Genomic DNA, 23,106 nt, shown 5'->3' with positions numbered 1-23,106 from the left:
GAATGTTTTAAGCATAGTAGTACCCAGGAAGCTTGGTGGGGACTTTTCTGTAGTTTATTGCAACAAGCAAATTTGCTGTAGTAGCAGTTGCTATAGCAAAAATCTTGCTGTACTAAATTCTATGAGGTGATTTTAATGCTAGAGAAGAAAAAGTAAAAAAAAAAAAAATAAATAATTTTCAAATAGAAAAAAAAAATGTAATAGTAGAGAACTTTATTGACTGTCCTATTGATTTCAATCAGGATTTTTTACTAGTTGTTATAGTGAGGGATTTTGCTGTAGTGAGAATATATAACCTTTGAATATACTCCTTGATGGTACATACCAGGAAATGATAAATGGCTTGCATTCAGAAAAATTGAAAACCTAGCATTAAGACTAAAATAAAGAGCCAAAAGGCTTCACTTCAGCGATTTTAAGCGAACACTCGGTCAATATGTAAATACTTTATGTATCGACCGAGTGTTCGCTTACAAAAAATACACCTCTCCAATGCTTTGAGTTCCTTAGCACAGGGAGTTTTTGCTCTCTAGGTTTCTACTTAGTCTCTGACGAAAACCAATGAGTTTGAAACAGCTGTCAGACTAGTGAAACCTTATAATGAACCAATAGAAAGCAATATACGGAAACTTTAACGGCCGTGCTTTCCTATTAGGTTCGGCAAGGGCAATTCATAGTATGCCGACGGTGTATTCCTGTTAGCTCTCTGGTCAATCCCCACACGACACTTTTATAGTTTCTGTATTCGGCTTTGAAATGATGTTGGATGTAATATCCACTTAATTTCAATAACTAGAATTAGAATTTTTTGTTTGAATCACTCCATCCTAAAAAAGATTAGAAATTTTTGTATGTATGAGTACATTGTGTGTATGTGTACACACACAAGGTATTGATGTATTTTTTAAAATTTATTATTTATTTATTTATTTTATTTTATTTTATTTTATTTATTTATTTTTTATTTTTGGAGCCTTCATAGCTCAGTAGATAATGACAGTGCTCTTTGATGAGAAAGACCTGCATTTGAATCCCATCTAGAACATGAACAATCTTTAAACGAGCTGATTCCATGTGGAGGTGACAGGATTTTTCTTTCAGAAACTTGGGTTTTTCATCTCAAAGCAGATATACTAGTCACACTGTGTAGATAGGATTAACTGCCTCACATCATTAATTATTATTATGTATGCTCTTCTGGAGTCCAAGTGCTCAATGAGGGTGAGTCATTTTTAATCACTCATACTTAAATGCCATCATACCTCTCTTTGAATACATTCACTGAAGATGCACTTGCAACATTTAATGGGCCATCAGGGGGCCCATTCCACAACTTGCAATGAAAAGAATCTGGATCTCACATGCTTCCTAGCCACACCCTTAACCGTTTTTCAGGAATGTCTTGAGTTCTGCCTTCATCAGGCCTAAGCTGCAATATCTCACTTATATCTATACTTACAGTATAGATATAAGATGAGTGGAAGTAAAGGGAGATAAGTGACAATAGTGAGATAAGTGTGATATAAGTACTTCTTAACCAGTTCTCCTGATAAATGTCCTATGGATATTGACACTTCACTTGGTAACTGAAATCATAACCTTATCAAAGTCTCCTTTCTAGTAGAATGCCCTTCATCCAACCACTCTTAGTCCTGTTTCCTTTGGCATTATAATAATAACAAAGTCAAATGTGATTATCTGCATGTCTTATACTCCACCTTTCTTTGAGTTGACTACTGTTTTCATTCTTCATATCCCAGGCACCTGCATCAACCAAATATCAGAAATAATTCTTACTAGAAGAGAGACCTTCGTTCCTCACTTTACCCCAAAATCCAGACAACTGTCTGAATGTTGGTTTTGCAAGTGCGCCAAAGCAATTCAAGAAAAGAATTCTGCATATCACAAGTGGCTTGAAACTAGAATGCCAGCACCCTATTCAGTCTACAAGGCAGTACGCAGCAGCTGTAAAGATCACCTGCCAATCAAAATCTGACTTTGAAAGATCCAAGAGCCACAAACTTGCCTCCTATTCAGTTGGCAAATGAGCCTTTTGGCTCTTGCAAAAACCATTGGGTGCATCTTTGTCCATCCATGTTTCCACCTCTTTCACATCTAGCTGGTTTAATTATAACATCATCCAAAGACAAGTCTGACATCCTAGCATCATTTTCTTCTCCTCCAACTTTCACATCAGTGATCAAAGCAAAGTACCTCAAGCATTATCAGCAACTCATAATTAGTGTTTAATGGAATAAATACAGCCTAGAAAAATAATTAAACACAGGTTTAATTGTTCAATTATTTTGTCTGCCACAAAGACATCTGGGATACAATAGAAAAATTGTAATAATGCACACAAAACAATAAGTGGAAAAAGTTAGATTAGAAGCCTAATGTCCTATTGGGATGCTATCTGGTACTGGTGACTAACTTTGTCTATTGGGCAGAAGGTCTAAGAATTAATGTCTCCAAATCTTGGAAAGTTTAACACAACCATATTTATTTAGATTTGCTTTTAAGTTTATCTGTTGATTGTAAATCATTCAAGTATAGATTTGCTGCAGTGAAGCACAGCAGTTTATTATTATTATTATTATATTCTATGCAAGGTATCCAAACATGATCAGCTAGATCATTGCAAGATAGCATCTGCCAACTTGCAACCATAATATGACAAGTTGCAAGAACAGTGAACACTGTAAACACCAGGAACAGAGAAAGGAGCAAGTGGATCTTTAGGAGAGCAAATAAAGGCAACCAGCTTCAAATGAGGTTTAAAAGTGGTGCAAAGATTACATTTCTTGAAGGTTATTTGAGGGTTCCAGCTATTTTTTTGCAGGTCCTCTGGATTTAGGAAATAATAATAGCATTACTGTAATCTTTGAGAGGGATGCGAGGTGATGGGAAGAACTATTTCATTGATCCTTATGGCAATTTTTTTTGGCATTTAGTCATAATTAAGACTTAATATTCAACCACTGGTAGTTTTCTCTTGTACTTCCATTTAGCAGAGAAAGAATAAAAAAAGACAGTACTGACAATTTATGACACCATATATATAAAGTCTGATTATTGTGTTTACCATATTATCCTTTGAATGATGTAGAATGCTTTCTTTGCTGAACATCTTTTAAGTATATATTTAAGAAGTAAGCCATAGTACCTGTAAAATTAACAGATATAAATAAATTGGTACTATGCTGTAGTTATACTGTGCAGTCATAGATAACATGGAAAACAACCACAGAAGCTTGAAGATCAAATGATTGTTAAGTAGCAATCTTAGACATTAATCCTGATGTTCAAAGATATAGAGAATACCAGCCCTCTACCACCAAGTTTTGGGTTAAAATTCCACCATGTTCATGAATGTTTGTGAATAGCTTTTAGTGGGAGAAAAATATTATGATCCATTGTGAGGCCACTGTTCCATTTATGGGAGGCCTGAAGTGGCTGTTCAATGTTTGGTCTTTAGAGTAGAGTTTGAGATTATGTTAAAAAAAAAAACATCTCATCAAATTCCTGATACATATCCTCAAAGGACATGCAGGATACTGCAAAAGATGCATCTATTATTACAGTTGCAATTGACAATTTTCCCCCAAATTAGTCTGTTATCTGTCAGGACACCAATATTATCATATCTTATATTTCAATCTTCTAAGGCACTTCTTAAAATGAAACTTCAGAGAACAAAGAAAGAGTTAGACAACTGAGTGCAGAGTTCTAACCAAAAGATGCAAGGGAATTGAAGAAAGCAACATTACAGATAGAACAAAAGATCTTTGTAGAAAGATAAATGAAGTTACAGGGAAGTTTATTCCCCTAGATTAGGAGTTGTAAAAAAGTAATTTCGGAAGATGTATGATGGAAGAAGAAGAAACAGTGAAGAAAAGATGGAAAGAGTATGTAGAGGATTTGTACAAAAATGATATTAATATTGAAAGAAAATTTGTTGAGGAACCCGGAAGTGATATCAGCAATAGAATGACTGCCAAAAGGAAATGCTCCTGGAGCTGATGGTCTGTCGATGGAATTATTGAAAGCGGCTGGGGATGAAATAATGAATATATTAATTGAAATTTGCCAAGAGGTTTGGAAGAAAATATACCCTAGAGATTGGAAGACATCAATATTCATCCCAATTCTTAAAAAATCAAATCCCAGAGATTGAGAATTATACGAGGTGTGGCTATTAAATAACGAGACTGGTTGCAAAAATGTAGTTTATTATTACAATTGTACAACTTAATTGTTATACCCTTCAACATACTTCCCTCCTCTACACCATTGCTGGAAGCAGAGATGCAAGTCATCAGGTGTTATCTGCTTCAGTAGTGCTGCTGTTTTCTTCTTTTCCTCATCCACTGACTGAAAACGGGTGCCCTTCAATGTGGATTTCAACTTTGGAAAAAGGTAAAAGTCGCATGGAACTAAGTCCACCGAGTAAGGTGGATGGTCCAACACTGGAATCTTCTTATTGGCCAGATACTGCTTTACAGACAGTGCACTGTGGGCTTGAGTGTTGTCCTGATGGAGAATCCAAGCGTTGTTCTTCTGCAGATCGGGTCTCTTCTTCCTCACTCATTCTCTCAGCTTGGCGAGAACCTCGAGGTAATAATGTTGGTTAACAATCAGCATTGCCTTCAGTTTTGACTTACTCATTCTTGCTGGCGTGGGAGTTTTCTAGTGCATCAATTGTGCGACTTCACATGTTTCTTTTATAACTGCCTACCGACTAACCACAAGTGACAGCAAACATTGCTTATCTCAACTGCTTCTAAAACTTTCAAGGTCATTCACAGTGCAGGTGCATCCCACTGTTACAAGTACATGATTCACAGTTCACCTTGTCTCATTATTTAATAGCCACACCTCGTAGAACCATCACTTTAATATCACATGCAAGTAAAGTTGTGCTAAAAATGATCCAACAAAGGCCCAAAGAACAGGCTGGCTTTAGAAGAGGTAGAGGAACTAGAAACCTGATAGCAAACGTGAGATGAATTATGGAAAGAACAAGAGAATTTCAGAAGGAAGTGTTCATCTGTTTTATTGATTATAAGAAAGCTTTTGACTGCATGGATTACAACAGACTGTGGATTGTAATGAGATCAGTGGAATACCTAAGCATCTAATTCTCTTGATAAGAAAGCTGTGTGGCAACCAAGAAGCTTCAGTAAAAACAGTCTTTGGAGAAACTGTTCAAGTGGGAAAAGGGGTTCGGCAGGGTTGTATACCTGTCGCCCTATCTTTTTAATATTTATAGTGAATACATTATGAGAATGGTAACTTAGACAAAGACCCAGCTTGGATTAAGATTGGTGACAAAAAGATGAATAATTTAAGATATGCAGATAATACAGCCATCATAGCAGAAAGTTAGGAATGTCTGGAGCAGTTGATTCTTTTGTTTAAGAAGGGAAAACATCAAAACTGGGCTTAATTTACACAACAGCAACAAAAGTGATGGCTTCTGGTAATTTTTATTATTATTATTATTATGTGACACCTCCAAGGAACTCAGAGACTAATCTTGGGAGGGCATCTACTCTACAACTGTCTCCACCACTCAATTCACCAACTACAATGAACTGCAACTACAATCATCATCATCATCATCTACACCATCTACTGCTCACCACCACCACTAGTATTTTCACACACAATCACAAACATCCATACCCAGAGCAGGATTAGAACCAGCAGCCTTTTTGCTGGAGAGTGGATATGCTAACCACTCAGCCAACCAGGCTGGCTAATAAATTTAGATGAATTTATGATAGAGAGAGAGAGAGAGAGAGAGATAAAATAGAGATCATTGAAAGTTATGATTTACTGGGGTCCAGAATAAGAAATGATGGTAAATGTGAAGATGAAATTAAAAGAAGGATAATCATGGGAAAACATCATCATTATCAAATTCCTGACATGTACCCTCAAGGGGTGTACAGGATATGATAGTACTACATGAAAAATTTACATCATTATTAACTTCCTCTACAATTTTCCTCCAAATCAGTCTGTTACTTGTCAAGACTCCAATATTATCATTATCAGATCTTATATTTCTATCGTCTAAGGCACATTGTACTGTATCAATCCACCTATATCTTGGTCTTCCTCTGGGTCGTTTTCCTGACAACCTGGCAGAGAACGCTTGTTTTGCTAATCTTTCGTCGCCCATTCTGTTTAAGTGACCATACCACCTGAGATTAGCTCTGCTAACGCATTCCTGGATGCTGACAATGTCAAGTTCTTTCCTAATATACTCGTTTTTAATATGATATTGCCATTGATGCCATCTGTTCACGCCTCTAATCTTTCTCAGGACTCTCATAACTGCGGTCTCTAGTCTTTGGTCAAGCGTTTTACTTCTGACCCAGCTCTCAGATCCATAAATTAAAACTGGTTTGAACACTGTCTTGTATACAGCTAATTTAGTGTTCTGACTAATTTCTCTCTTATTCCATATGAATTTATTCAATTGACTTCCTACCATACCAGCTTTGTTGATTCTGTTGTCTATTTCTATATTTAATTTACCATCTTCACTAAAAATCGTGCCTAAGTAGCTGAAATGTTTTACTTGTTCCACAGGTTCTCCGTTCACAACACAGTTGACATTTTCAACAATTCTACCTATTTTCATTGTCTTTGTCTTTTTAATGCTCACCTTCATTATGTCATATATATTTGCTATTATTATATCGATGCTCTATATTTAATTATATCCTTTCTTACTTCAACCTCTTCTATCAAAATACTACCGCTTGTGCCTTTTGTTATGTTGGCTGCGCCATTGTTATGTGGCCTTCTCTTTGTTTTATTTTTATCATTTTGTTTCCTTTTTATTCTTTTATTTTCTTATTTTTATTTTAATTTTAACTTTTATAATGTCTTAGTGTTAATGTTATCAAATCTTTACAATCCTTCTTTTATTCTATACTTATCGTCGGGTCTGAGCCTTTGTTCTATCATACTATTCTTAATTCATTTTATTTTATTCCTTACATAATTTAACTTTCTAAGGGTTGCCAGAAATACCTATTCCCTGAATACTATGAACTATCCTATTCACTCAGGCAAATTTATTTACTGTGCCAGCCTGGGCCTTAAGGGTAGAATTAAACTCAGCCTAAGAATAGTCATAGGATATCAGGTGCTACTAATAATCTTAGCTAAAATTCAGAAGCTTTAGGTTTTCTAGTTTATTGCAGTCGTGCCCTACTACTCTTAATTGGGATATCCCCGCATACACATACAATCACACACAATCACAGGTTCGTATTTTATGAAGGGTCAGGGTCAGTCAGCATGATCAGAAACACAGACATGTAAAGCATCAAATAAATTTAATGAACTCATTATGCAATGCAACACAAAAATAAAACAATTATTAATTCTAATTTAAACTTCTACTTTTCTCTCACTCTCTCGTTCTTAAAATAATTAAGCATTGATTTCTAAATGTTAGCAAATTAAATATTTCAACATATTTTACATTCTTATCTACAGCTCAATTGGTCATTTAGGCATTTAGCACATTGATAATCATTCTCGAATGAATCACAACAAAATCTCTATCTAACTGAAAATTCTTAAAATTCATTTTTAAAGGCATAGAGTCATTTACATAAATCTCAGTTCTTCACACTTCCTTCTGTTACAAGTTTAAGATACACTCTTTTCGCACTGTTAGTCAATTCTCAAATGGGCTAGAACATGTGAAAGTACTTATCTACTCTTTATCGGTTTCTTTCTGTCCTTCCTTCTTTGTTATGATTCTGGCTATCTCGATTTTCTTTGCCACGTGGGATACACGTGTTCTCCTGAGCCAAGCGCTATTTCTCTGCTAAGGGTTTACGTCAACAATCCTCATTGATAGCCTATGTTCGATCCTGCCGAACTCTGCTGCTATGCCATGCCGGAACTTCTCGAAAGTCGGCTCTTAAAATAAGAGCCGAACTGCGATGAACACTTGTAGCACACGGAGAGAATGCCGGAACAAAAAAACAGGGCAGAGTCAATTCCGTGTCGTGGGTTTTATACACTCCCCAAGAACGCCACCTTTCCGAGTTTGAATTTCTCTTATCGTCCCACCTATTGGTCTCCGACTGGGTGACTTCACCGATCAACATGCAGGACTTTCTATTTCTGAGAATGTATGCATCATGATATCTTCTCAGATGTGATGCCCGCGGGTGCTTACGCTGCTTTTTTAGCGTTAGGGCGATAAATTGCTGACTTACATTTATATTTGACACACAGATATATTGATTTTATTTAACATAATTCAAAGTTTAATATACAAGATGTTGTTTACAAAAAAAAAAAAAACATAGTTATACTGTGCTAAAAGATAAGTATGCATATTTATTTTATGTTTATTGTTAGATTCTGGAATGGTGACGTCATGTAAAAATGAGGTTCACCTATTTTAGATCTAACAATACCATATCTATTACAACAGTTATTCAATTTAGTCGAGGGAATCTTGCAAACTTGCAGCAGATTTATTTAGAATTATAACATCATCCGCATAAAGCAAAGAGCTGACATTGACATCTCCAATTCTGATATCATGTTTAATACCACTTTCCTTCATAATGTGATCCATATAGATAATGAATAACAGAGGGGATAATGTACATCCTTGTCTCACACCAGATTTAACATCAAACCATCTTCCTGTACTTCCTTCAATTCTAACTGCTGACAACTCAAATAAAGACTAAGTGTTGCTTGATATAATCTCCCATTGACACCATATAACTGTAGGGTATTGAATAGCTTCTCTCTTGGTACCTTGTCATATTCCTTTTCCAGATCGACAAAACTTAAATACAGATCTTTGTTATATTCCCATGCTTTCTCAACTATTTGTCGTAAAGTGAAGATCTGATCCTGACAGCCTCTATTTGACCTGAATCCAGGTTGTTCTTCACCAAGCTTTTCTTCCACAATTCTTTTCAACCGTTTCTCAAGTATAGATCTTGAGAAATGGTTGAAAAAAACTTGCATAGATCTTATCAGGAACACTCAGTAGGGAAATACCTCTGTAATTCTCACATTCAGTTTTATTTCCCTTTTTATATATGGGTACTATTAGAGCTCTACTCCAATCATCGGGAATTCGTCCCTCTGTCCAGGCTTTCTGAACTATGCAGTGCAGCCACTGTAAGACTTTTATACCACCATACTTCAGCATTTCTGGTCGAATATCATCTACTCCTGCTGCCTCTCCACATTTCAAACCTTTGATGGCTTTTTCTACTTTAAGTTTGGATATGTATTCCTGACTGCATGCCTGGTCAGTGTTTCTTACCACTGTGCTATCGCTGCTTGTTTCATTTAGCAATTTTTTAAAGTAATTACTCCTTACTTCAAGGATATCTTTTTCTCCTGTTTTCATGTCACCTTTATAATCTTTTACTCCTTTTACAGCACTCCTTCCTCCATTTCTAAGCTTCTTCGACAACCTCGAGAATATCTTCCCAGCTTCTTGATATTTATTTTTTATGGTCTTGCCAAAGTCCCCCATTGTCTTGTTTAGCTAGTTTTATGCAGTGTTTCGCTTTCCTACATTTGTCTCTGTATTCTCTCAGAGCACAAGCTGACTTATTTACCAGGAACGTTTGTCCAAATTTGTCTCCATCTGATTTTTCTATCCTTGCAGACAACTTCACCGCTGAATCAATCGGGGTTTTCTTCAAGGCTTGCCACTGAATCTCCAAGGTTTGGTTCCTGTTCTTAAACTCTTTCATTTTTTCTTCAATAATCTTTGTGTATTTTAGTCTACAGTTTACATCTGAGAGCTGCTCAACTTTTATTCGCTTTAAAACTTTCTTAAATGTTATTCTTTTCAATATGAAATTCAATTTTATCCTGATCAAGACTAAATAGTGATCACTTCCAATTTCAAATCCTCTGTATACTCTGGTGTCCTGCACCAGGGAGGAAACATCACTATCAACTATAACATAGTCAATGAGACTTTTCTTATTCCTTGCTTCTTCTCTCTGTGTGAATTTGTGCACATTTTTATGTTGGAACATGGTTAGTAATAACCAGTCCATGTCCTGAGCAAAATCCAACAGATATTTGCCATTATTATTAGCTTTGCTCTTTTCTCCAGATTTTCCCAAAATATTTTTGTATGTCTGACAATCATTTCCTACTCTGCTATTTAGATCCCCAACAAGGACCAACTTTTCCTTTATCATTGTGTCAGTTGCTTTTTCTAAAGCATCAAGAAATTCCTCCACTTCTTCCTTAGTAGAACCTTCTGTTGGACCATAGGCACAAATAAGTCTCATTGTCCAATTCCCCATTCTGATATTAGCCCAACATCACTCTACTTGAGACTGCCTGGCATTCAAGAAGATTAACCTCATATTTTGTGTTGAATACTATGGCTACAGAGCCTGTGTAGCTCAGTGGATGTGGCGTTTGCATACCACCGCGCTTGGCCGCACGAAGGAAGTCTTGGTTTCGAGTCTAGTCGGCGACTAGAGGAAATTTTTCTAAGCCTTTTTTCGACCGGTTCCCGAGTTAGTCGATCTCTGGCACGGGCAAGCAGGTTTTTCCTCCCGGAAACTCGGGTTTTTCGTCCTGTAAACTCAAGAAAATCGACCGTAGAACCCACAGTATTTCAGACATTAAATATATTGTGTTAGGGTTAGGGACCACGAGATGGCGGCACATTTGAGCCGTCTCTCTTCACTGCGTACTGCTTAATTAGTGATAGCTTTGGGCCATCTGTCTCTGATTGGGTACCAGTGGAGATTGAACTGCCCACTCAGTCTCCAAAAGTTAGATAGGGCTAAATGGCCTCGCCTACTCCCGTATACGGGAATAAAAAGGCGTTAGCTGATTTTTTTTTTTTTTTTTTTACTATGGCTACTCCTTCTTTTCCTTGATTGTCATTTCCTGAATATAACATTTTGTATTTATTTCTGAGAAAGATCTCATCAGTTTTTGTCTTTTTAGTTTCAGTCACCCCTATTATGTCGATCTGGTACTTATCTAATTCTTCAGCTAGCTTCATTTCTTTGCCATTCAGGATTCCTATGTTGATAGTACCAACCTTTAACTCTGGTGATGTTGAGTTGGGGTGTGCTTTCAGATTTGTTCCAGTAGCTGACGTTTCGCTGTTTGCCCTGGTTCCTGGCGAAAACAACGGGGGCCTTGTTTAACCAGGTGACGTCGCAGCCAGCGTGAAATTTTGTCATGTTGTACCATCATTTTGTATATTGGTTTAAGCCAATAAGAATCCAATTTGGTCCGCTAAATCACAAATTGGCAGCCCATCCTTGTTCGTTCAGTATTCAGGTAGCTACCCAACAGGGTGCACCATGAGAAGGTGAGGATTGGACATTAGGTCAGAAGCCCTGGTCGGTTCTCCGCATTCCTTTAAAGGCTATGTGGAGGTCTCCTCTCAGTTATACAGCTTTGACCCTTAAGCACCCCTCATGGGAAAACAAGCTATGTTAAACCTGACAAAAATTATAAAAGATAGAGGTGTGAGTAAGGCTACAAAAGTTTGTCAAAGCAATAGTATTTCCAGTAGTGATGTATAGATGTGAAAGTTGGATCATTAAAAAGAAAAACAGAAAGCAAATTGATTCATTGGAATAATGGGCATGGAAGAGACTTAGGAATCTCATGGATTGTAAGAATGACTAATAAGACGGTTTTAGAGAATATAAAGACAGAATGCTTCTTGGAGGCAGTGATCACTAAACAGACGTTCATGTACTTTGCATATATTATGAAAGAGTAGATGAATCATTGGAAACAGCAGTTATGTTGGGGAAGATTGAGGATATGAGGAGGAGGAGAAGACCACAAAATAGTTGGATTGACAACATAAAGGAACTTACCAACTTGAACTTACAATTATTGAAAGAAAAGAGAAGACCGAGTGGGATGGAGAGCCTTTGTTCACAAGATCACTAAGAATCGAAAACAGCTGGATGGCACATAACAACAAAGCACTACTAAACTGCATCAGTCCACTTAGATCTTTGTCATCATAACATGATGAATAGCAACATAAGCTATAAATAAATAAATAATGAGTAACAGAATAAATTACATTACACTTTATTTAGATTTTCACCCTTGTGTCTAGAGCTGCATTTCTCAACCTTTCTAAGCCCAAGGAACAGTAAAATGCCTAAAACAATTCTATGGACCACTAATTTTTTTTTTTCCCCAATAATTTTTACTTACTTATTCAATTTTAATTTGTTTTGTTTGGATAATTAAAATATATATATTTATTTAATTAATTTAAGTCTGCTTGCAGACCACCTGTCCCATTCGTCGCGGACAGGTTGAGAAACACTGGTCTAGAGCAATATACTTTTAAATTAAACAAGCAGAAGAGAAAACTGGATGACTGAACAATGAAAATGCATGAGTTATATGTGCATGATATAGAGTGGCATGGTCTAAAATACATTAAAGTCCTTACTACAAGATAAAAGCATTAATTACTTAATTTGAAAAAAAAAGAGGGAGGGGGAGTTGTGAAACCTTGTTCACAATCTAGATGTGAACATAAATGATTGTCTAAAGTTATCCTTATTATCAGAAATAGTTTTCCTTTATACATTCTGTATTCAATAATTTTTAATTACTTAATAGTTTATTTCTTGTTTATGTTTTTTTTTTATACTAAATAATTTAAGGAAATTACAACATCAACTAGGATATACATTAAAATAAATTTTAATATACTTCAATATTTCGGAAACGTCACGTTGCCATTTTCAAGAAACTTAAGAACAAGACACGTGCACACAGGCATAACAAACAGTAAGTGAGGAAGAAGCAGGAAGCTGTTATTTCTCCTAAAGTCCTGATGGTGCCCTTAGTGAGCAATGTTGGTATTCTTGGTGATTGGGCTGAAGGTCTTCTGATGTAGGTTTCCCAAATTTGAGGCAGTCTCATGTAGCCACATTTGTCGAGGTTTGGATTGTTTCTTAGGGCTGAAGCTGATTCCATGAAAAGCCTTTCATATTTGTATTTACTACGGTGTATTATTGTGGCTTTCTTCCACCGTATTCTATGGCAGGTATCCAGCGCATGGTCAGCAAGACCAGAGTGGCTGTATTGGTGAAACTGGATGTAGTCCTTATGTTCTGAAATTCTGATATTTGCTGTCCTGCCTGTTTGGCCAAAGTCGGACAGCTTACAGCTGCAAGGGACCTGGTATACACCAGGTAGGTCTATGGGGGGAAGTTGGTCTTTAGTAGAGCAAATAAGGGATGCCAATTTTTTATATGGTCTGTAACAAGAAGTTAAGTCATGTTTTTTTAGGATTTTTGTAATTTTTTCCGAGGTGCCTCGGATATAGGGTATGGTGATGGATTTGGAGTAATCCTTGTTGTGTGGGGGGAGGAGGGTTGTGGTTTACTGGTTTCAATATTTTTTGGATTTTTTTTTGGGGGGGGGTAGCCATTGGCTGAGAAAGTGTTGAGAATGTGGTTTAGTTCTGTGGTTAGGGCATTGTCATTTGAACAGATAAGTTTAGCCCTGTTGTGTAGTATCTTAATGACTCCATATTGTTGCAAGGAGGGGTGGTGGGATTTTTGGTGAATGTATCTGCCTGTATGGGTGGGTTTTCTATAGACTGAGAAAACCAAGGTTCCATCAGGCTGGCGGGTGACCAGTGTGTCTAAGAAAGGAAGGCAGTTGTTTTTTTCTTCTTCCAGGGTGAATTTGATTCTGGGGTGTTAGTTGTTTAAGTGTGCTAGGAAGGAGAGGAGTGCATCGGAGCCATGTGCCCAAATAGCGAAAGCCTTAAACTCTGGCCCACAAAAACCAACCAAATGGTTGGTTTTTGTGGGGCAGAGTTTAAGGCTTTCTCTTCAAAAGTCTCCATATAAAAGTTGGCCAAGGGTGGGGAGAGTGGAGAATTTATTCTGTTACTCATTATTTATTTATTTATAGCTTATGTTGCTATTCATCATGTTATGATGACAAAGATCTAAGTGGACTGATGCAGTTTAGTAGTGCCTTGTTTATGTTTTGTAGTTAGTACCGTAATACATTTTAAAATATGCCACTCTATATAGTGTATGAGTAGCTGATGAGTTTCATTGTTGAGTCTTCCAGTTTTCTCTTCTGTTTATTTAATTTGGAAGTGACTTGTGTGGCTAATGTGGCTTGCTAAACCAGATTTATTGGACTTCTTAAGTGAAATAATATTATGTGCTTTCAGTTTAATTGTTGTTCTTTCTTTTTAGTGGTTTAGTCTTTAGAATATTTTACCACCTTCCTAATATTGTTCTTCTATGTGTTTTCCAGTCTTGCCATGACTTTTGTTTAGATACTTTCCACTTTGCTTTCTTTCATATTTCTTTGTATCTCTCTGAGCACAATTTTATTCCTAATTTTTCTATTATCTGTAAAATCTAATATTTTAGAGCTTATATTTTAGTATTCTAAGGCACTACTAACCATTAATCTCCCAGATCTTGATCTTCCTATGGTTTTTTTCCTACTATCAAACATCTGTTTTATTATTATCATCAATCCCTAGACTTCCTTGAAATCAAAGATTTATTTTGAAAGTTGAAGGTCCTATTATGTACAAAGCCCATTGAACTGCATTTCAGTGGTACATTCACTTTTTCTTCGCTCGCCACATTCTCAGGTTCATATGATGGTGACTTGAGTTTTTCTTCCATAAAATCAAATATATATCTTCCCTGTTAATCAGGTAACAATTCCTTATTAACTTACATGACTCAGTCATATCACTTCTCCAACCCCTATTCACTACACTCTGCTAATAGCATTCTTTCAATCTGTTCTCACACCCAAAATTCCAGAGACCTAACATTATTAGTGACCATTATTGGAGCCTTTTCTAGTACCGGCCCACATGACATCCAAGTTATCCATTATCAAGCAAATCCTTTTTATCTATTTTGCCCACCACGTTCTGTTAATGATAACAAATCTTGTAATCTGTTTATCCCGAAGTGCTTAGCATGTTCCTTTTCCTTTACGCATCCCTTACTCATTAAATTGATAACGTTATTCTTTGTCACCACAGTTAGTTTCTTTAAATCATTGTGAAGGATCACTTTTATAATCTGCTACTGTCTGTAAATTACATAATGCTTTCAGGAAGAGGGGCAACAAAGAGCGATATTATTCTCGTGACAATAGACCAGTTGTAGATTAGATTAGATTACTTATATAGGTTATTGATTAAATTGTATTATTGTATATTCCACTTTCTTCATAATGTATCTATACAGATGATCAATATCAGTGGAGATAATTTGAACCCTTCTCACACATCTGATTTTAATCAAATCATCTGTCTGTACCACCTTCAATTCTAACTGCTTATTTGATTTACAACTTAAGTATAGCCTCTGTATTGCTCAAAATAATATCCCATTTTATTATTATTATTATTATTAAGAGAGACCTCCAGGGAATCAGGAACTCATTGAAGGAGGCCATGCTCTTCATGCACCAGCTATCATACTTGTTCTTGAATTCATTCATACTGCTTGCACACACCATTCTATGTAAGAAAAATCTTGATCTCATCCCTTGCTTAGTGGTATTTATTCTTACCTTCCAAGGATGCCCTCATCCTTACCCCACCCTCCATAAAGTTCAAAATTACCCTTTCAGAAGTTTGCAAGTCTCAATCATATCACCCCTCTTTCTACTCATTGCTAGCACCTGCATTCTACAAATTCTCAATCTGTTTTCATAATCAGTATTCCACAATTCTGATATAATTTTTACAACATTCTTTTGCACTCTCTCCACTGTTCAGAATCACAGTGGAAACCAGGATATCAGGAAACCAGACCTGTGCACAATAATCCAAATGACGTCTTATCAAGGCCTTGTAAAGAGGCAAAATGACATCCTTATCTTTACATGTCAAAGTTCATTTCAGCATTGCAATTTTCTTTTGAGTTGTAATTCAGGGGCTATTTAATGATTGTTTTATAGCCCCTGAACTTCAACTTCCTATCTACTAACACTCCAAGATTCCTAGCCTGATCAGTTTCTTCTAGCATAATCCCACCAATAAAATTCTACACTGGATATCTAATCATGTCAAAGTGCATAACTTTACATTTACTGACATTGAACTAACATCTATTTTGCCATTTCAACAGTTCCAGGCTATTCAAATCATTCTGCCAGTACTGCATATCAGCTGCATTCCTCATTACCCTACTATCTTTCCATCAACAGCAAATAGCTGTATGCTGCCTGTCAAATGCTTCCCAGTGTCATTGATATACAGATTGACACTGGGAAGCATTTGACAGGCAAATGCTTCCCAGTGGTGTACCAAGGAATGATCCTGTGGTACACCACTGGTTACCTTAAATTTTGTAGACTCATATCTCCATATACAACTTTTTGATATCTGTCAGTCAGCCATCCTCTTATCCATGCTAATATTTTATAATCCAAACCATATTCTCCAGTTTATGCAGCAGTCCATACTGTATTCTGCAAAATCCTCAGCAAAATCCAAAAGTATCATTGTTCCATTTCCAATTATCCATTTCCCTCGTCTAGTTCAGTGTTAATATTATTATAGGATGTTAGCAATTGTTAAAACATGATCTTCCCTTAGTAAACCTATGCTGGTTTGCAAAGTAGACATTCTCTATTAACCCATTTCTGAATGCGAGATCTAATCAACTTTTCCAAAATCTTCATCAGCACTCCTGAGATATTGATTGGTCGATAGTTGGATACACCAGTCTTTGCACTTCCTTTGTACATTGAGATTACCATGCATTCTTTCCACTCCTGCAGAATTTTCCTTGTTCTGAGACTCAGATTATACAGCCTGGTCAAACTAATAGCCAGTTCAGCTGAACACTCTTTTAGCATCCGTGCTAACATCCCATCAGTACTTATTTTTGAATTCTTATTCAATTTGTACATCAGCTCTAATACTATAATAAATTTAGTTTAATCCTTTATCCGAGTGTATGCAAACAAAGTTTGCGCCTGAAGTATCTTCAGGACTGAGGCAACTCGTAGTAAAGGTGGACCAAGCTCTCATCACTCCTTGTCTCAGTATCTCCCATAATGCAAAGCACATCTCCTTGCAGATATGTATAATGCTATGCATTAGGGGAAGGGCCATTACCAAGACCGGTTTCAACCTTTATCGAGGTCTCGTCAGAGAGTCAGACCCAGAAGTGGTGATACTAAGGCAAAAGCAATGGAGAGTTTATATTTATTTATACAAGTTGCCAAAAGGTGTACCACCTTATTATTAAATTACTCTGAATTTAGAGAAAGATGTTGTAAGTTTATTTTCCACTTGGTTAGAATATAATAAATTTAGTTTAATCCTTTATCCAAGTGTATGCAAACAAAGTTTGCGCCTGAAGTATCTTCAGGACTGAGGCAACTTGTAGTAAAGGTGGACCAAGCTCTCATCACTCCTTGTCTCAGTATCTCCCATAATGCAAAGCTAGTATCACTACTTCTGGGTCTGGCTCCCACTGACGAGACCTCAATAAAGGTCGAAACCGGTCTTGGTAGTGGCCCTTCCCTTAATGCATGGCATTATACATATCCGCAAGGAGATGCTTTGCATTATGGGAGATACTGAGACAAGGAGTGATGAGAGCTTGGTCCACCTTTACTATGAGTTGCCTCAGTTCTGAAGCTACTTCAGGTGCAAACTTTGTTTGTGTACACCACTTGGATAAAGGATTAAACTTAATTTATTATAGTCTAACCAAGTGGAAAATAAACTTCCAACTCTAATACTGTCTCCTCATACCTGGGTTTCTTTATCCAGTGAGGAGATAGCAGTGAGCTCATTGTTGCATACACCGGGTTGATAGTTTTTAGCAAAATGGGCACTCATTACTTGAACAACCTCTTCTGCATCTGTCACCCTAACACCATCTGCATTCACTAGATTTATTCTTTGAATTTCATTCTTTCTTTTACTTGCAGCATATCGATAGAATTCTTGTGGGTTGTCTTTATAACGCAGAACCAATTTCTTTTCATACTCAGACTTAGCTTTCTGTACAACAGTTGTGACTCTTCTGTCCTGCTGCTTGTAATTTTCATAATGGACATCACCCTTATGCACATGGTATTCCTTTCACATCATCCTTTTCTTACGAAACTCTTGCTTGATAAGATTACACATCCATTTGACTTCTATTCTATTGATTCTTTGAACTCTCAGGATACATTCTGATATTGCATTATTTAAGTATTTTTTTAAATGCTTCTCATGCATTGTCAGCATTCTTCCCATCCAGCAACCGATACCATTGCACTGAACCCAGTATGCGCCTTAGTTTCTCATAATATCTTGCTTTTAGTTCAGCATGTAACCTTTCCTGAATGGAACATTCATAAACTTAGCCATTTTTGAAGTGAGTACCGCATGATTGATCACTGTCACCAACTGGAGGAAGAATAGTTACGTCTTTAACTGAAACACTTTCTGACACTCTAATGAAATTTAACACTCTTTGACTTAGAATTCCTTCTGTAACATGCTGCTTAAGAAAGTTGTCTTGCAACAGCTCAATAAATTCAGTTTCATTCTTCTCATGAGATTTTACTGTTACTCAATCAATGTTTGGATAATTAAAGTTCCACAATATGATTCCTCTTTTCACACCCATTGTCTTTATTTGATGATGCATTTCTTCATATCTTTATTTGATGATGCATTTCTTCACTAGCAACCTATCCACCAGGTCTATAACAACACCCCACTATGTATTTGATCTTGCCAGATTCCTCCTCACATCACATGACTTCATACTCGCTGCCACATGAAAAGCTGTAACTATCTGTGTAACAAAACTGTGTCTATCCTTCATAAAAATACTGCACCCTTTATATTCGATACCCTTTAATATATCTGATTCTGATAGCCAGGTCTCACTAATGCCTATAATCTGAGGCTCCAACATATAGACCAAGGGAACAAACTCTACCTCTTTGTTTCTGATACTACTAGCATTCGTGTACAGACATAATAAGCTACCTGCATGTTCTTTTGTATATATACTCTTGTCTGTAGCTACACGACACAGTTGGACAACTAGCAGATCTCCCTTCTTCTCTAGTGCCTTATATATGTAGACATCTTTGCACACAATTGGTGGGTCCAAACAGGACCCACCAATTGTGTGCAAAATCATTCTGTCAAAAAGTCTAAATTGTTCTCTCCTAATCATTCCATGATGAAGAAAAAGTGATGTATCGTTTTGGTGATGCACTCAGAATCTGAACACCGTCATTATGGAAAATTAGTATTTTATGAGTTGGTTAAGTATTCCATATAATGTAAGTAATGAACTTGACGGCATATTAAGACTTGTAGTTTATGTTTTTTTTAATTACAGGGTCATTAAAAAGTCATAAAAGAACTGGATGTAAATTTTGCAACACTGTAGTTTCTTGTTCTTATGATGAAAGCAATGATCAGTGCCCCTGCAACTATCATGTACAGCTTAAATTAAAAGAAAAATGGGGTGTAGAGCTAGAAGTTCGTGAAAAAGCTATAAAAGTTCCTGATTTCCCTTTTCAAAAGGTATAAATCATTGCAGCATTATTAAATATGTCTTTTTTTGTCTGATTCTGATATGAAATGTAGTATTGAAGTAACTTAAGCATATTTTTTAATAATTTGTTAAAAATCATATACCTAGCCCTGTAGAAATGGTGTTTGCATTCATAGTACCAGATTGCCAGAAGAAAGTTTGTTATGGATTCAATTCTAGTAGCCAATGAGAGGAACTTTCTCTTGAGCATTTTTTTTATCAGGTTGTTGAATTAGTTGAATTTTGATACATAAAAGCAAAATATTTTTCCTCATAGAATCTCATGGTTTTATCCTGCAAGAGATGGTGACAGTTGTCTGTCATACATTCTTTCCTGATGCCTATGAAGTTATTGACAACCTTGCATACTGCTATTAGTTATAGCTGAAGCTTGAGTCTGCTTGTCTCAGTCTTCAAAAAAATGTTTAAATGGAGCTCTTCTGGCTCTTATATTAAAGGATTTACTTTGTTTTCTCAATCAGATAATTGTATGCATTTAAAGTATGCATTTAAAACCGAAGCCAAGAATGGCTTCAGTTTTAAATGCATACTTTAAATACTGGAGGAGTATAAGACAAGAAATTTATGCTAAATATTTTTAATTCTGTTTAGATTTTTGTACTATGTAGGCACAAACCAACACTTTTTTTTTTGTCACATATGTTGAAATAACAGAATTTTCATTATGTTTCTAACACCTAAACAACAAATAACGCAACAATAAAACAATAGATAACAAATAAGATATTTATTATCTGGCTAATAAATACTTGTCATAATACATAAGTGACAATGAGTATAGGAAACAATTCATATTGTAATGGACAAAATAATTAATGACCTAACTTTCTAACTTGTTGTCCTCTAACATTGCATAAATAGAAGTTTTTATAATTGATTAACTGGAATAAGATATTTATTATCTGGCTAATAAATACTTGTCATAATACATAAGTGACAATGAGTATAGAAAACAATTCATGTTGTAATGGACAAAATAATTAATGACCTAACTTTCTAACTTGTTGTCCTCTAACATTGCATAAATAGAAGTTTTTATAATTGATGAACTGGAGTTGATTTTAAAATGACTGCCTCCCAGATTTTAGGAAAATTAATTCAGTCTTACTTATTATGATTTAGAATGTGTCATTGCCATTGTTCACGCTGAAAAATAGTCTATTCTTGTAATCACGTTAGTTTACTTCCATCTAATCTTGTGTGAAGGACTCCCAAGGCATGGTCTTCTACTTCTGATTTCCCATAATGATGGTAGTGAATGTATTTCTTATGTCTTCTAAGGCTTATGTTATCAGATCTTTCTGTCTGTCCATAGTAGACCAAGTTACAGTAACAGGACACTTCATACGGGGTGCTTAAGAGTCAAAGCTGTATAACTGAGAGCACACCTCCACATAACCTTTAAAGAAATGTGGAGAATTGACTAGGGTTTCTGACCTAATGTCCAATCCCCACCTTCTTGTGGTGCACCCTGTTACATATCTACCTGGATACTGAACAAATGGGGATGGGCTGGCAGTTTGGGATTTAACAGATAAATTGTATTCTTATTGGCTTAAACCACAATTTAAAATGATGGTACAACATGACAGAATTTCATGCCGGCTGAGACATCGCCTGGTTAAACAAGGCCCCCACTGGAACAAATCCTAAAACACACCCCCAACTCACCAGAGTTCAAGATTGGTACTATCAACATAAGAAGCCTGAATGGCAAAGAAATGGAGCTAGCTGAAGAATTGGATAAGTACCAGATTGACATAATAGGGGTGACTGAAACAAAAAAGACAAAAACTGGTGAATCTTTCTGAGCAATAAATACAAAATGTTATATTCAGGCAATAACAATCAGGGAAAAGAAGGAGTAGCTATAATATTGAATACTAAATATGAGGCTAATCTTCTTGAATGGCAGGCAATATCAAGTAGAGTGATGTGGGCAAATATCGGAATGGGGAACTGAGACTTATTTGTTCCTATGATTCCACAAAAGGTTCTACTAAGGTAGAAATGGAAGAATTTTTTGAGGTGTTAGAGAAAGCAACTGACAGGTCCTTGTTGGGGATCGTTTCCTAGCAGGGCAGGAAATGATTTTCAGACATACAAAATATTTTAGGAAAATTTGGAGAAAAGAGCAAAGCTGATAATAATTATAATGGCAAATACTTGTTGGATTTCTGCTCAGGACATTGACTGGTTATGTTCCAACATAAAAATGTGCACAAATTCACTTGGAGAGAAGAAGTAAGGAATAAGAAAAGTCCCGTTGAAATTGTTATTGTTGATAACGATGTTTTCTCATTGGTGCAGGACACTAGAGTGTATAGAGCAGTGGCGGCCCATAAGCACTGCAGCACCCCTAAGGAAAAAATTAAAAAATTAAATTTTGTTTATGTTTATAAATAATAACAATGCTTGCAACATTATATAAATACAATACAACATGTTAAAGGTTACAGCTTATGTTTTGACATTGATTGAATAGTTAATAATTGGAATTCTTTGATTAACGCTTTAGATTACGAAACAAATGCACTGCGATCTAACGCCGATATTCATTTGTGCTTGTGATTGCACGTTACGTCATTCTCACACTGCTCAAATGGCAGTGTATCTTTAGTATGCTTACGTGCCTTATTTCTGTGAGATATGAAACATTTATTATTGGTGCGTGTGCATGGTGAACTATTTTTTGTAAATCTTATTTTATTTTGTTAAAATAACATATAATTATTTATTTATTATAGATACAAGGCTGAATTATGATGAGTGTCACTGTTGAAAATATGAAAAGAATTATATTTTTTCAATTATCATTACATGAAACAAATGCACTGCGATCTAACACCGATATTTGTTTGCGCTTTTCATTGCTATTGATACGAAACTTTCATTATTGGTGTTTGTTCATGGTGAGGATGAAATATTTTTAATAAAGCAATTTTTAATATGTAAATTTATTTATTAATAAATTCGTTACTGATTAGGAAAAAAAATTTTTTTAAATTTATTTATTTATATATATATATATATATATATATATATATATATATATTTTAAAAGAATTGAATGACTAGAACCGAGATTTAAGTAAAAAGGTTTTAATATAAAAACACGACTAGTTTCGGTTTGTAACAGCCTTCATCAGGTGACATTATAAAAGAAAGAAAAAAAGAAAAAACACTAAAAGACTGAAGCTTAAATAAACTATGAACATCATAGAGAGTCTCTATACATAATTGACATTAAATCGTTGTGGTTGTATTTAAAGCTGTTCTTTTGTTAGTTGTATTGTTGGGAAAGTGCGTGCTAGTAGCATCTCGTGAATGCCAGTACATGATTACAGCTGAATAACAATCTGGGAGGTTGTAGCTCAAGTTATTATTCAGATGAACAGGATTGAAGATGATTTCTCTAGATTCCACGATTTTTCTCTCTAGTTCATTATTGCAACAGAAGATGTTAGTAGATTTTTCCC

At 35.8% G+C, this 23,106-nt stretch overlaps 1 protein-coding gene across 2 annotated transcripts in view; it reads left to right on the top strand.

Annotated features, from left to right (window-relative positions):
- Positions 1 to 23,106, top strand: part of Gen (XPG-like endonuclease) — a 317,873-nt gene that overhangs the window by 131,714 nt on the left and 163,053 nt on the right. For both annotated transcript variants that reach the window (XM_090416218.1, XM_090416217.1), the window contains exon 8: positions 19,410 to 19,597. In XM_090416218.1, the coding sequence (XP_090272344.1) occupies positions 19,410 to 19,597 (188 nt within the window). The remainder of the gene's footprint in view (positions 1 to 19,409; positions 19,598 to 23,106) is intronic.

The sequence above is a fragment of the Typopeltis vanoorti genome, chromosome 3 (genome assembly GCF_054136105.1).
Source record: "Typopeltis vanoorti isolate ZY-2024b chromosome 3, IOZ_Tvanoo_1.0, whole genome shotgun sequence".
In the NCBI taxonomy this organism is placed as follows: Eukaryota; Metazoa; Arthropoda; class Arachnida; order Uropygi; family Thelyphonidae; genus Typopeltis; species Typopeltis vanoorti.
Note: the sequence above shows the minus strand (reverse complement) of the source record. Positions and strands in the feature narration are given on the sequence as shown.